This window comes from Pteropus vampyrus, unplaced genomic scaffold, assembly GCF_000151845.1.
Source record: "Pteropus vampyrus isolate Shadow unplaced genomic scaffold, Pvam_2.0 Scaffold405, whole genome shotgun sequence".
NCBI classification, from domain to species: Eukaryota; Metazoa; Chordata; class Mammalia; order Chiroptera; family Pteropodidae; genus Pteropus; species Pteropus vampyrus.
The window spans coordinates 284,170-295,961 of record NW_011889186.1 but is presented as its reverse complement, the minus strand read 5'-3'; the positions used below and the strand labels follow the sequence as shown (position 1 = coordinate 295,961).

General features: G+C 62.5%; 2 protein-coding genes across 6 annotated transcripts in view; one reads left to right on the top strand and one right to left on the bottom strand.

Moving 5' to 3' along the window:
- GATD1 (glutamine amidotransferase like class 1 domain containing 1) overlaps positions 1-5,494 on the top strand; it is a 22,171-nt gene extending 16,677 nt beyond the window's left edge. The window contains exons 3-9 of one of the 5 annotated variants that reach the window (XM_023523719.1): positions 1,141-1,221; positions 1,761-1,866; positions 2,207-2,314; positions 3,356-3,450; positions 4,236-4,329; positions 4,543-4,654; positions 4,751-5,494. In XM_023523719.1, coding sequence (XP_023379487.1) covers positions 1,770-1,866; positions 2,207-2,314; positions 3,356-3,450; positions 4,236-4,329; positions 4,543-4,654; positions 4,751-4,757 — 513 coding nt within the window. In that variant the 5' untranslated portion in view covers positions 1,141-1,221; positions 1,761-1,769 and the 3' untranslated portion in view covers positions 4,758-5,494. Of the gene's footprint in view, positions 1-1,140; positions 1,222-1,252; positions 1,553-1,692; positions 1,867-2,206; positions 2,315-3,355; positions 3,451-4,235; positions 4,330-4,542 lie in introns of those variants that run through there. The other 4 variants (XM_023523720.1, XM_023523721.1, XM_023523722.1 and 1 more) reach the window with 4 other exon arrangements.
- A 1,683-nt stretch (positions 5,495-7,177) lies between these two features.
- The window catches only part of TALDO1 (transaldolase 1), a 5,498-nt gene continuing 883 nt past the window's right edge, over positions 7,178-11,792 (bottom strand). The window contains exons 4-10 of the mRNA XM_023523726.1: positions 10,936-11,339; positions 9,731-9,838; positions 9,379-9,510; positions 8,116-8,291; positions 7,827-8,024; positions 7,539-7,684; positions 7,178-7,354 (exon numbers count right to left, since the gene is read on the bottom strand). Of these exons, the coding sequence (XP_023379494.1) occupies positions 7,322-7,354; positions 7,539-7,684; positions 7,827-8,024; positions 8,116-8,291; positions 9,379-9,510; positions 9,731-9,838; positions 10,936-11,339 (1,197 nt within the window). The 3' untranslated portion in view covers positions 7,178-7,321. The remainder of the gene's footprint in view (positions 7,355-7,538; positions 7,685-7,826; positions 8,025-8,115; positions 8,292-9,378; positions 9,511-9,730; positions 9,839-10,935; positions 11,340-11,792) is intronic.

The following is an 11,792-nucleotide window of genomic DNA, read 5'->3' as shown; positions in this document are numbered from 1 at the left end:
GGGCCTGCCGTTGCTGGCACTGAGTCTCACGCAGGGCCTCGTGCTGAGGGCCGGCCCAGAAGGGAAGTGGTTCTGGGCACTTCCCAGGTCCTCAGCTGTGCTTGCCCCGTCACAGAAGTGATGAGCCAAAGGTCCCATCGCAGGCAGATTGAGGGCCAAGGTCAAGACCTGGGGTCTGCCTGTGGAGCCTGGTCTGCTTCTCAACCTCTGTACCTGCTTAAGTGGATGAGGGAGCGAGCATTGCGGGTCATCAGGTCACGGTGGTGCTGCCCCTGGGGGGCAGGCAGGAGGAGTCAAGGCCCTGCCCCCACCCCATAGGAACTTCATGGGTGGGAGGAGCTACTGAGAGTGGGCTCAGTCCTGGAGGGTCCCCAGGTGGCTGGTTGGAATGAGTGGCTGTGCCAGGCGCAGGGGATGTTGATGTGGGGTGAGGGCACAACTCTGAAAAGACCACTAGGCTTTGGGCAGGACCAGTGGGCCCTCCCGAGTCCGTTTAGGGTCCTTGGGGTGAAATAGATGGAGGAGTGAGGATTCGAGGAGCTGGAGAGCAGAATCGGGAAAGTCGGGGTGGGGGGCGGGGGGCATGGGGCATTTGGAGAGATTGTTTGCTCCACATGTGGACTTTTTAGTGAGCACGTGCTAATATACAAGTGAATAAAGATGAAAATGAGGGTTAGGGGTTGGGTCTCAGGATTAAAATAGATGTGGAGAGATGCAGATCAAGCCTTTTGGGAGTAGACTTCTGGGGGGCCTGCAGCCCCAAGCAGCCAAGAACCCTCGGGGCTGGGAGCCTGCTAGGATGGGGCTGGGATGCCGGCGCCTCATAAATACAGGCTTTGCTCCCCCGCACCTTTCCCAGATGAACACAGTGGGGGTGGGGGCTCCGTTGTTCCCACTCCTGCCTAACTTGGGCCTCAGTCCCTGTTGGTTCAGTGAGCAGGTAAGCTGAGTGTAAGGGAACCGCACGCTTGGGTTTGCCTTCTGGAAGTGTTTCTGGTGGCCAGGCCGGGAGAGAGCCCATTGTGGCAGGTGAGGGCATGAGGCCGGGCATGAGCTGGGGGAGGGGCTGCTCGGGTCGCTCTGGGAGCAGGAGAAGCCCTGGGTTGCCTCGCCCTGCACTCACTTGGGGCTGTCTTCTTTGCAGGTGTGTCGGCCCCATCCTTCCTCCACTGCTTCACGCTGGCCAGTGCCGCCTTCAACCTGCAGGTTGCCACCCCTGGGGTAAGGCTAGCCACCCCCTCTCCACCTTCTTTCTGGGGGTGAGGCCAGGAGCACCTGTTGCTCGTGGGAGGAGTGCACGCCTGAGGCCTCTGTAACCCTGAGCGAGCTGGCTCAGGCCGAGCAGCCAGGACCCCAGGGGCATCGTCAAGCTCTGGCCCCACCCGTGACAAGGGGAAGCTTGTCATTTTGGGTCGATGTCTACACACGAGAACAAGGACGGCACAGACCTTCAGGAGGGTTTGTGTCCCTCCGGTGGTGTGGTACCCCGGGGATCACAACAGTGATATTATTTGTGTTTGTCACTTTGCATGTTTCCAGTGTCACCGCCAAGGTGCGTGGGACAGTGGCTGTTGCTTTATAGGTGGGAGACTGAGGATCAGTGAGGGGCAGGTGGGGTTGGGAGCTCGGGGTGTGTTGAGACTCAGTAAGGGGGCTGGACTGTCAGGTACCTTTGTCCCCAACCCTCATCAGCGTTTCTGAGCATCCCTGAGCCAGCAGGGGGTGTCCTGCGCTGACTTTTGGCCTCGGGACCCCGGCAGGGGAAGACCATGGACTTCGTGGATGTGAATGAGAGCAGTGCGCGCTGGGTGCAGGACTTCCGCCTTAAGGCCTACTCCAGCCCCGCCAAGCTCGAGTCCATTGATGGTGAGCGCCTGAGACCGCGCGGCTGGGGGCGTGGGGTTCCCGGTGGGTTTGTGGTTCCCCAGAGCCCCCTCACTCTGTTCCCGGAGCACCCCGCTGTGACTGTCCAGGGTTGCCTCCGTCGTGCATCCTGGGCCCAGAGTTCCCGAGCTCCATCTGCGGGGGAGGTGGCGGACGTGGAGACATGGGAGTTAGGAATAGTGCCTAGGCTTCGGGAACCTTAGCGCTGTAGGAAAGTGGCAGAGCAGGGTGTCTGGCAGAGAGGAGCTGGGGTGCTCGAGGAGAGCCTGGTCCTGGCTGGTGGCCTTGCCCCAGTGACCGACCGGCCTGTGGTCTCCCCTAGGTGCCCGGTACCATGCGCTCTTGATCCCCAGCTGCCCGGGGGCCCTGGCCGACCTGGCCAGCAGTGGCTCCCTGGCCCGCATCCTGCAGCACTTCCGCTCCGAGAGCAGTAGGTGACCCCTGGGACTGGGCTGTGGGGGGGGCTCTATCAGCAGGGAGGAGAGGCCGGAAGCAGCCTGTCTGGGGTGCGTGTGGAGCCAGTGTGGGGTGTGGGTTCAGGTTCTGGACCCGAAAACCCTAGGTCACTTGAGATGTGAAGAGTCCTGGGGATTCTGAGCAGCGAGCGGACACATTTATCCAGCCGTCCCTCACATGAGATGGGGCGCCCCCTCCCCCCGGCCTTTGTGCCCTCCACTGCCAGCCCCGGGCCCCTCCACAGCGGGCGGGCAGGACTCTGGCTGCGTTCCGGTGAGAAAGCACGGTGTCCAGGCCGGGCTTCGAGGCCAGTGGGGGTGGGAGATGGGCTGCTCCGCGGAGCCCTGGCCTCCGTCCCACTCGGCGCGGGGCTGCAAGGGGCCCGCCTGCCGGACGCTCACTGGGGCCAGCAGACAGAGCCCGGGCTCCACACTGCATCCTTTGTGGTGTCGAGCGGGGCCTCCTGCCCCCCAGTGCTGTCGGAACAGGCAGCCGTTGTTCCCGGCCACCTCCACCGTGGGAACGCACTTGTGCCAGGCAGTCTCCTAGGGGAAAGGCTCGGAGCCAGGGTGACCGCTTGGCAGGGTGCGGACTCTGTCTCTGGAGGCTCTGAGGGATGGAAGGAGGGCCGGGCGCCTTTCCCACTGCAGTCAGAGGAAGTGGGAAGTTTCTAGGTGACAGCAGTGACAGCCGGTGCCCGTCATGCCGTGAGACATTTGCCATCGGAGGCTGAGCGCGGGCCTGGGGCAGTGCAGGCTATCCTGAGGGTCGGCGGGTGGCACCCTCCTGGGCTGGCACACAGGCCTGCAGCGCCTCGTGACCCGTTGTGCCAGTTTCTCAGCCACCAGGGCCTGAGGCCTGAGCTGGGAACAGCCTGGTCCCTGATGCGACATCGCAGGGTTTCGGGGCGGGGGTGGGGCGGCGGCCTCCAGCTCTGCCGGGGAGTGCGAGGCGAGGGGCGGGGGCCAGGCCTGGCACCCAGGGCCTCAGGCCCCTCCTTGCCCGTTGCTTTTAGAGCCCATCTGCGCGGTTGGCCACGGCGTTGCTGCCCTCTGCTGCGCCACCAATGAGGACAGGTCCTGGGTGTTCCAGGGCTACAGTGTGACGGGGGTGAGTACAGCACAGGGGAGCTCAGGCAGGAGTCAGGCCTGGCTGCATAGGGACAGGCTGGGTCCCTGTGGGGCCCCATGGTCACCTGTGGTGGGGGTGACAGTCACTCGCCCAGATAGGAATTAAAAAACGTGGCACCAGGCTGGCAGTTGTCTGCGCTGTCTGCATCCTCTCCCTTCCTTCCTTGCTGACCACCGTGGGCAAGGACAGGGTCCCTGGTTTGCTGACGTGGCTGTGGGCGTGCGGAGGGGATCGGGCGGGGAGGTGCTCCCTGTGTGTGCATGGGGAGGGGGTTCTGGCCCGCGCTTTTGTGCCCGTCCAAGGGGTAGGACCGCCATGTCGGGGGAGGGCCGGGCTGATTGCAGGGGTGGGGGGGCCAGGACTGAGCTGGAATATGTCGGCATTCAGAGGTGGGGTGCACCTGGCGGGGAGGAGACCCCAGGGTGAGGGTCCTGGGACAGATTTAGGGGCCTCTACGGCAAGGACTGAGGTCTCGCTGTGGGGGGCTGGCAGGTGGTGCAGGTTCAGGAGGTGGGGGCGGGGCTGTGGCTATGCCCCACCCCACTCATGGGCCCTGCCCCCCAGCACTTCCTCTCACTGAGGGGTTCAGCTCATTCTGGTCACCTGTGTGCCCTGGTGATGGAGGGGGGACAGCATGGCCTTGTCACACAGAAGCCCCTTGGTGGACCCTGAATTCCATGTCACACACCCCACTCCACACTGGGGGCACGGCCCCCCCCAGGTTTGAACCTGCCTGACTGAGGCGGTACCCCCTTGCTCCGCAGCCCTCTGTGTACGAGCTCGTCAGGGCGCCTGGCTTCGCCCGCCTGCCCCTCATTGTGGAGGACTTTGTGAAGGACGCGGGAGCCAGCTTCAGTGGTGAGCTGGGCCGGTGCTTACAGGTGGCGGGCGGGGACAGTGCTGGCCAGGCCAGCCTCCTGGAGCCGAGAGTCCAGCAGACTTTGGTGGTCGGTGGCTCTGAGGCCCAGGCAGACTGACCTGGAGCTCATGGCCGGAGAGGGTGGGGGTGGGTCAGGGGGCCGTGCTGCGTGTGGCCTGACCTGAGGCCTGTGTCCCCGGGACCTCCTGCAGCCAGCGAGCCGGACGCTGTGCACGTCGTGCTGGACCGCCACCTCGTCACCGGCCAGAACGCCGGCTCCACCGTCCCCGCCGTGCAGAACCTGCTCTCCCTCTGCGGCAGCCGGTGAGGGGCCGGGCGGCGGGCGGGTTCCGGCACGTGCGCAGCTCCTCCGCTGGGCCGCAGCCGGGCCCAGAGCCCTGACCTGGGTCCGTCCTGCAGGAAGTGAGGCGTTCCCCGCTGAGCCTGCCTGCCTGCGACACCACCACCTCCGATGGCCTCCGCAAGAGCGACTCACCCTGACCAGGCCTCCCCGAATCAGCCCTGGGGGAGGATGCGCTGCACTGGCCACGGTGGGGCTCGGGGCCGCCGGTGCCAGCGAGCGGCCATACCTCCAAGGGTGTGGCCTTGGCCCTCCAGTCTTCTGGGCTGGCGCTGGGTCCCCATGTGCCCAGGTCGAGGAGCAGAGGCTGAGCCTCCCTGTGGCCCAGGATGACGGTGCAGGCCGGGCAGTGTCCGTGTGGGGAAGACTGTGCCCAGGCCCATCTGCTGCCTCCAGCCCTCGGGGCCTGTTCACCTGGGCAAGGGCCGAGGGCCGCCCGCGAGGCTGCGCGGAAGAGAGCGAAAGCCCTGGAGGAGGTAGCGCGGCCTCCGGGCCTGGTCCTCTGCCGTCTGGCGTTCCCCACACGCCCAGGCTGTTTGAAGCTGACCCTGCTGTCCACCTGAGAGAAACCCCGCTGCACCCCACTGCTCCCTGCCCCGCCCAAACGGTCAGGAACGTTCACAGCAGTGTTCTCAGTAATGAGCATGGACAGCAGCCCCTACATGGAGGCTCCTGGCTGGCGGGCGGCGTCAGCCGCCGTGTGGCAGTACGTCACTGGCCACAAAGAGGAATGAGGTCCTGGTGACATCGTACAGTGTGGGTGAACCTGGAAAACACAGTGTGAAAAGGGGTGTGAGTGCCTCCATGCGCGTGGACCATCCACTGAAGGTAGACAGCGGCGGGCTGTCTGTGGTGGGAACGGGGGCAAGTGGACAGGTGCCTCCTTAGTATTTGGGCTTCGGGCCCAAGCTGGCAGTTAAGAGGGCTGGCCCTGCCTCTTTGCCCCCACATACTTCCTGCCGGGCCCCCGGCCGCCAATGTGGAGGGGCAGGCAGCAAGGTTCCCCGGAGGTCTTGCCAGGCTCTATTCTGACCAGGGGACCTTTGTGGTGGCTGGGCACTGCCTGCTCGCACAGCAGCATCTCTGCTCTCGGCCTGGCCCAGCCCCGTGCGCTCGGCCTGGTCCCCTGACACAGGAGCACTGCCCTCCTGCACGGCATGGCCCTCCCGCCACAGGGTGAAGTGGGAGCTGGGGACTCCTGGCATTGGCAGGGGACAGGGGACAGGGGACAGGCGGGAACGTGGTGCCCATGTTGGCTGGGTGGGGGAGTTTGGGTGGAGATCCTCAGGCCTGAGGTGTCCTGGGTGTTGCCAGACAGAAGCCTCGGTCTGGTGGTGCCTTGCCTCTCCACGGCAGTGCCTGTGCACAGTGGGGGGATGCGGACGAGGCGACCTGGTGTGCCTGTGCAAGTCCGACACGATGGCTTTAGGACTTAGACCTGTGCGGCCACCAGCACCCATCTCCAAGTCCTAAAACCATCCTGTGGGACATGCACACAGACCTGAGGGCTGGGAAGCACCCAGCAGAGGCAGGCTTAGGCTGGGCGTGAAGCCCACTGCTCTGGGACACCCTAGCTGGCCCCCTTTGACCCGAAAGGCAGTCTGCTTAGCACCCTGGATGGGCCAGGCCCGTCCCTAGAGCTCTTGGGTAGGGTGGCATCCACTCCAGAGCTACTAGCCTCCCGACCCTTCTCTTTGAGCAGGATAAAGGGAGACTTGGCCTTGCCCAGCTGGTGCCTGGTGTCTCTGCAGACAGCTATGGAGAACAGGAGCCCTGACTTGGGCCCCCTAGGGAAGGGAAGAGAAAGGGGCTGCCTGCTGATATTAGGGCAGTGTCCCCACACAGCTGTCCCTAACACCAGCCTCTACCTGCACAGACATGGAGTGGTCAGCCTGGTCTCCCACACCTGGGAGGCTGGGCAGGTGGGCCTGTGAGCACTCTCACCTAGACCCTGGCCTCTGCCTTGCTGTTCCAGGAACAGGGTTGGTTCCTGGGGAGAGGGACGACCATCCCGTCAGTCCACCTGGCACAGCCTCCACCAGCTCGACCAAGCCCTTCCCAGTGAAGCTTGTTGCAGGTAGAGCCTCAGCAAAGTCCAGGCTGGCAAGCTGCAATACATCCAGACGACCTGGATCTTGCACATCATGCTGTTCCCACTAGGTGGCGCCATTGACCACAGGACCCTGGGGTCTTGCTGGCCAGTGCCTCAGACCACCCCTGCTGGACACGAGGCAGGAGGCCCCGGGGCCCTTTGCACCCTATGTCCAGCAGCTCACCCTACCTGTCTGGGAGCCACTGGGAGGTCTGGGCACTGACAAAGAGCTCAGGTGGTCCCCCGAGCAGCAGGTGGAAGTGGGGTAGAGGAGGGGCTGTAGCTGTCACCTGCTTGGGGTCTTGTGGGGCTCCTGACCCAGCCCTGTCTCAGTGGGGCCCAACTGGAGGTCAGACGGTGGCATAGGAGACAAAGGCCACATAGTGAAACAAAGTGTCACACAGAAAAAGTGACTGCTTTATTGTATTAGGCAAAATTTTATGTGAAATCAGAAATCCAATCCGCTGATTGGTCAGAAATGCAAGATTCATTGCCAGGTGTGTGCGGCTAGAAATGGGGTCCAGCCTCAGGTGCTGTGCTATTTTCCATTCTCTGTGCTGAACATCCGTTCCTGGAGGAGGACAGAGATGGCAGAGAACATTAGGCCGCCTCCTGCTCGAGGGACAGAGGGAGGGGGCTCTCTGCTGGTCCGCCTGCAGCAAGGTCCACCACCTGTCAGTGCCTGGGCTGCCAGGAGCCGACCCACCAGCTCCACGGGAAGCGCCACTCTGCCGTTGCCCAGCTGGGGCACTCACCGCCAGCATCCGCTCCAGCTTCACGGCGTCGGCAGCAAACTTGCGGATGCCATCGGACAGCTTCTCCACGGCCATCTGGTCCTCATTGTGCAGCCAACGGAAGGCCTTTTCATCCAGGTGGATCTTCTCCAGGTCGCTGGCCTGGGCTGTGGGGGACATGCAGTGGGGCTTTCCGAGTCCGCTGCACCCCTGGATCCCAGCCCCCCAGTGCATGGGATGTAGACTGGCTCCGTCACCACCCTTGGTAACCTGGGTGCCAGCGGCCCAAAGCCAGGGCCGGGGGCTCACCTGCTTTGGCCGAGAGCGTGGGCGCCAGCTTGCTGCCGTCCTTGAGCAGCTCGCCCAGGAGTGCGGGGGAGATGGTGAGGAAGTCACAGCCCGCGAGAGCCTTGATCTCGCCTGTGTTGCGGAACGAGGCGCCCATGACAATGGTCTTGTAGCCAAATTTCTTGTAGTAGTTGTAGATTTTGGTGACACTCTTCACTCCTGCAGGGGACGGCCAGGTGGTGGCTGTGGTACGTGCACTCCAGGTGTCCGTCCACTGCCACACTGGCCCCGTTGCCAAAGTGCCACTCACCTGGGTCCTCCAGGGGCTCATACGCTTTCTTGCCCGTGTTGGCTACGTGCCAGTCGAGGATGCGCCCCACGAAGGGGGAGATGAGCGTCACCCCCGCCTCGGCACAGGCCACGGCCTGGGCGAAGGAGAAGAGCAGGGTCATGTTGCAGTGGATGCCGTGCTGCTCTTCGAGCTCCCTGCGGGGAGGGGACAGGGCGCGTGAGCGTCCCACCCAGTGCCATGCGGAATAGAGCTGCTCCACTCATCAGCTGACATCCGCGCGAACCTGGAGCCTGCACCAGGTTCTCTCTGGCTATTGGGATTTTCATCAAACCCACACTTCCCAACAAGGACAAAGGCAAGAGAAGTCCCGAGAGCCACCATGCACGTCCCCAGCTAACACCTGCACCATGGACTGCGATTCCTCCCGTCTTTGCAGGCTCCATGGGGCAGGCCACCACCGAGGATCACTGACCACTGTCCTGTCTAGGCCCCCACCCCCCCGCCCCACTGCTCACTCCTGCCCTTCCTGGGCAAGCCTGCCACGGTTCACTCAGACATCCTGGGGCTGAGCCCCGAGGACAGGGCAGTGGCCATGTGGGGGGTGTGCACTCTGACAGCTGAGCTGCTGCTGCTGGGGCCCTTCCAATAGATTACCACCCCAGGGAACAGTGGCCACATGGGGCGATTAAGACATGCAGCTGCGGAGCCCATACCCACATGGGGAGTTGGCAGACAGCACAGCAGCGGTGAGGGACAGTGTGCAGCCCCCTCACAGTAAGACACCAAGTGGCCGTGACCCAGCGGCTTCACTCCTGGGTATGTGTGCACAAGAGGTGACACATCGACACCAAAACTACACAGACGTGCACAGCGGCAAGACCCGCAAAGCCCCCGAGAATGGAAGAGCTGTCCAAGGATGAACACACACTGGGACGTTTGCCTTAGGAACACAGCCCTGAAAACGTGCCAAGGGAGGAAACCAGATGGAGAAGGCCACGTGCCACATGACTGCATTCAAGTGGAGCATCCAGAGTGGACCAGGCGACCACGGGCACAGACTGCAGTGCCCCATGCACAGCGGCCACGGTGTGGCTGCAAGTGAGAGCCGAGGGCTTCCCGCTCTGGTCCCGTCTCCTCTGCGGGGCTCGCACGGGCTAAAGCGACTGAAGCGTGAGCGCGCCTGACGCGGTGGGCGGAGGCGCACCTGCGGGGCTCGTGGGTCCGGTCCTCAGCCCTGCACACCTGGCCCTGGCAGCCGGGCAGCGGAAGGGGCACACTTACTTCCCTGCCTGAATTCCTTCCCAGGTGGAGGATAGCTTTATCAGAATCCGGTCCTTGCTGACCCCAACATCCTTGTAGAGCTCAATGAGATGCCTGGCTCGGGCCACCATGGCGTCCTTGTCAAAGGAGAGCCTGCAAGAGCCAGGGGCCCACGTGAGAGGTGGCCTCACCTCAGGACGCTTGCCCAGGACAGAGCCAGTGGTGGCAGTGCCCTGGTTCAGGGAGCAGCCTGGAGCCCTGTGTCACGATCACGCTTCTCTGTGGGACTGATAACGCTGCTGGAGACCCGCTCCCGGCGGGACACCGTGGGACACCGTGGGCCCAGCAGCCACCTGCCCGCCCCTGCGCTTACCTCGCATCTACCTCTGTGGAGACGCGGCCTGGGATCTTCTTCAGTATTTCTGCTCCAAAGAGCACGAAAAGTTTATCAGTAGCGTTTTGAGTCTGTTCCTCTTGAGACCTGAAATTCCAGGGGAAACAGATTCGTTCACTTGTGAGGTCTACGTGGATAGAACTCTATAAAACAATTCTATTACTTTTATGACACTCCTGTCATTCCATCTTTTTTCTTAAAAATAACTTTATTACAGTGAAATACACGTGGCATGAAATCCACCACCCTCAGCCACGTGTGGGGGTGTGGTCTGGGGGCACTGAACACATTCACATGGTTGTCCACCCCCAGGTTGCCTGGGCAGACGAGTGAGGTGACGGTGATACCCCCAAACCGACTGCTCTCTGAGGGTTTCCACTTGCCCGCTGCATATACCCAGATCTCTGGCCATGGGCAGCGGGATGAGGGAGGAGGCCAGTGAGCAGCAAAGGTGCCACCTCGTCACCCAGTTCCAGGGGCACAGAGGCCTCACTGATGCAGTGGGGGTGGGGCGAGAACAATTGTGGGGGAAGGGAAAGAGAAGCCAGCTCAGATTCGGGGCGCGTGGTGCAGGCAGGAGCTGCTTGCGGCGGGGCTCCTGCCCAGGGTCACCGCCCACTGTGGGCACCACTCTCCGCTGACCGTTATCACCCTGATGAGGATTTTAAATGACATCTAGAAAAGGCAGACCTCTAGAGACCACGGCCCAGTGTGGCTGCCTGGGGGAGGGAGCAGGGACTGACTGCAGGCAGGCCCCAGGGGACATTCCAGGATGGGACTGTGGCAATGGCTGCATCACTGCATAAAGCCTCCCCCAGCACGGGGCTGTGCACTCAGTGAATTTTACTCCAACAAAGCTGTGGAAAGGTAAAAATGGCAGAACGCAGGTCGGTGGCTGCCAGGGCCCGGAGACTGCTGGGCGCGGCACACATTCTGCGTCTTGACTGGGGTGGTTTTTGGTTTTCACAGGGGTACCCCATTCCTGGATACAGGACTCACTGAACTGTACACTTACAGTGGGTATAGTTTACTGCCTGTAAGTAACACAAGTAAAATTGATAAAAACAAACAAGAAAAGAGTTTTCCTTCCCTGAGTATAAGATTTAGTCTGGGAGGGGACAAGGGACGAGCCCGGCCCTGCTCACCCCCACCCCGCAGACGTGTGGGGTGCTCCGGCCGCTCACCCGCCCAGCTTCTTGCCATAGGCGATGGCCTCCCCCACCAGCTCCTGGTAGGCTGGCATCTGTGCAGCAGCCAGGATCAGGGACGGGTTGGTGGTGGCATCCTGGGGCTTGAACTCATCGATGGCTGGAGAAGTGATCAGAAAGCAGGAAGTTAGTGGAGTGGGGGTTCCACCTAGAAGCTGTGACAGAGTCCCTACGAGCCCCCAACACAGGGTCAGGAGTGTTTTCTGAGCCCAGTGCGGCCACGCTTCACACACAGCCTCCCCTACCCTGGAGGCTGGCCAAGGGACAGCCGTTTGCAGGGTGATCCAACCACCAAGGACCAAGGGTGCCTGTGAGAGCCGACTTCGTACAGCCTGGTGGGGAGAGGCGGCGGGGGACGGGGAGGTTCTGCATGACACGTGCTATCAGCGACACCGTGGTCTCCATCAATGCCTTCCTTCTCTAAACCGTCACTTTGTTCTTAGGTAGCCAAGCTAGGGATTCCGAGAACCCAGTGGGCTTGACCTGGGTCTCGCTGACCAGGCCCCCGTCCAGGTGGAGCACAGGGCGAGCGCACAGTGGGCAAGTGGCAGTGGACTCGCTGTTTCAGTACGTTTACTTAGCCAATGTATGATGACAACACAATACAGAGCTGAAGAACAGATTAGGAGCTGCCTGGCACGGGGTGCACGAGGGAGATCTCTGGGCTGTGAGGCAGCCATGCCCTAACTGGCCTGGGGGGCTACAAGAATCCACACGTGTGAGAACACTGCCACAGATGTGCCCCCTCCCCACACAGGCGGAAAACGTGAACACTGAGCCAGGCCCGCGTTCCGCCGACAGCATCTGCCAGTGCCAAGTTCCTGGCTCGAACG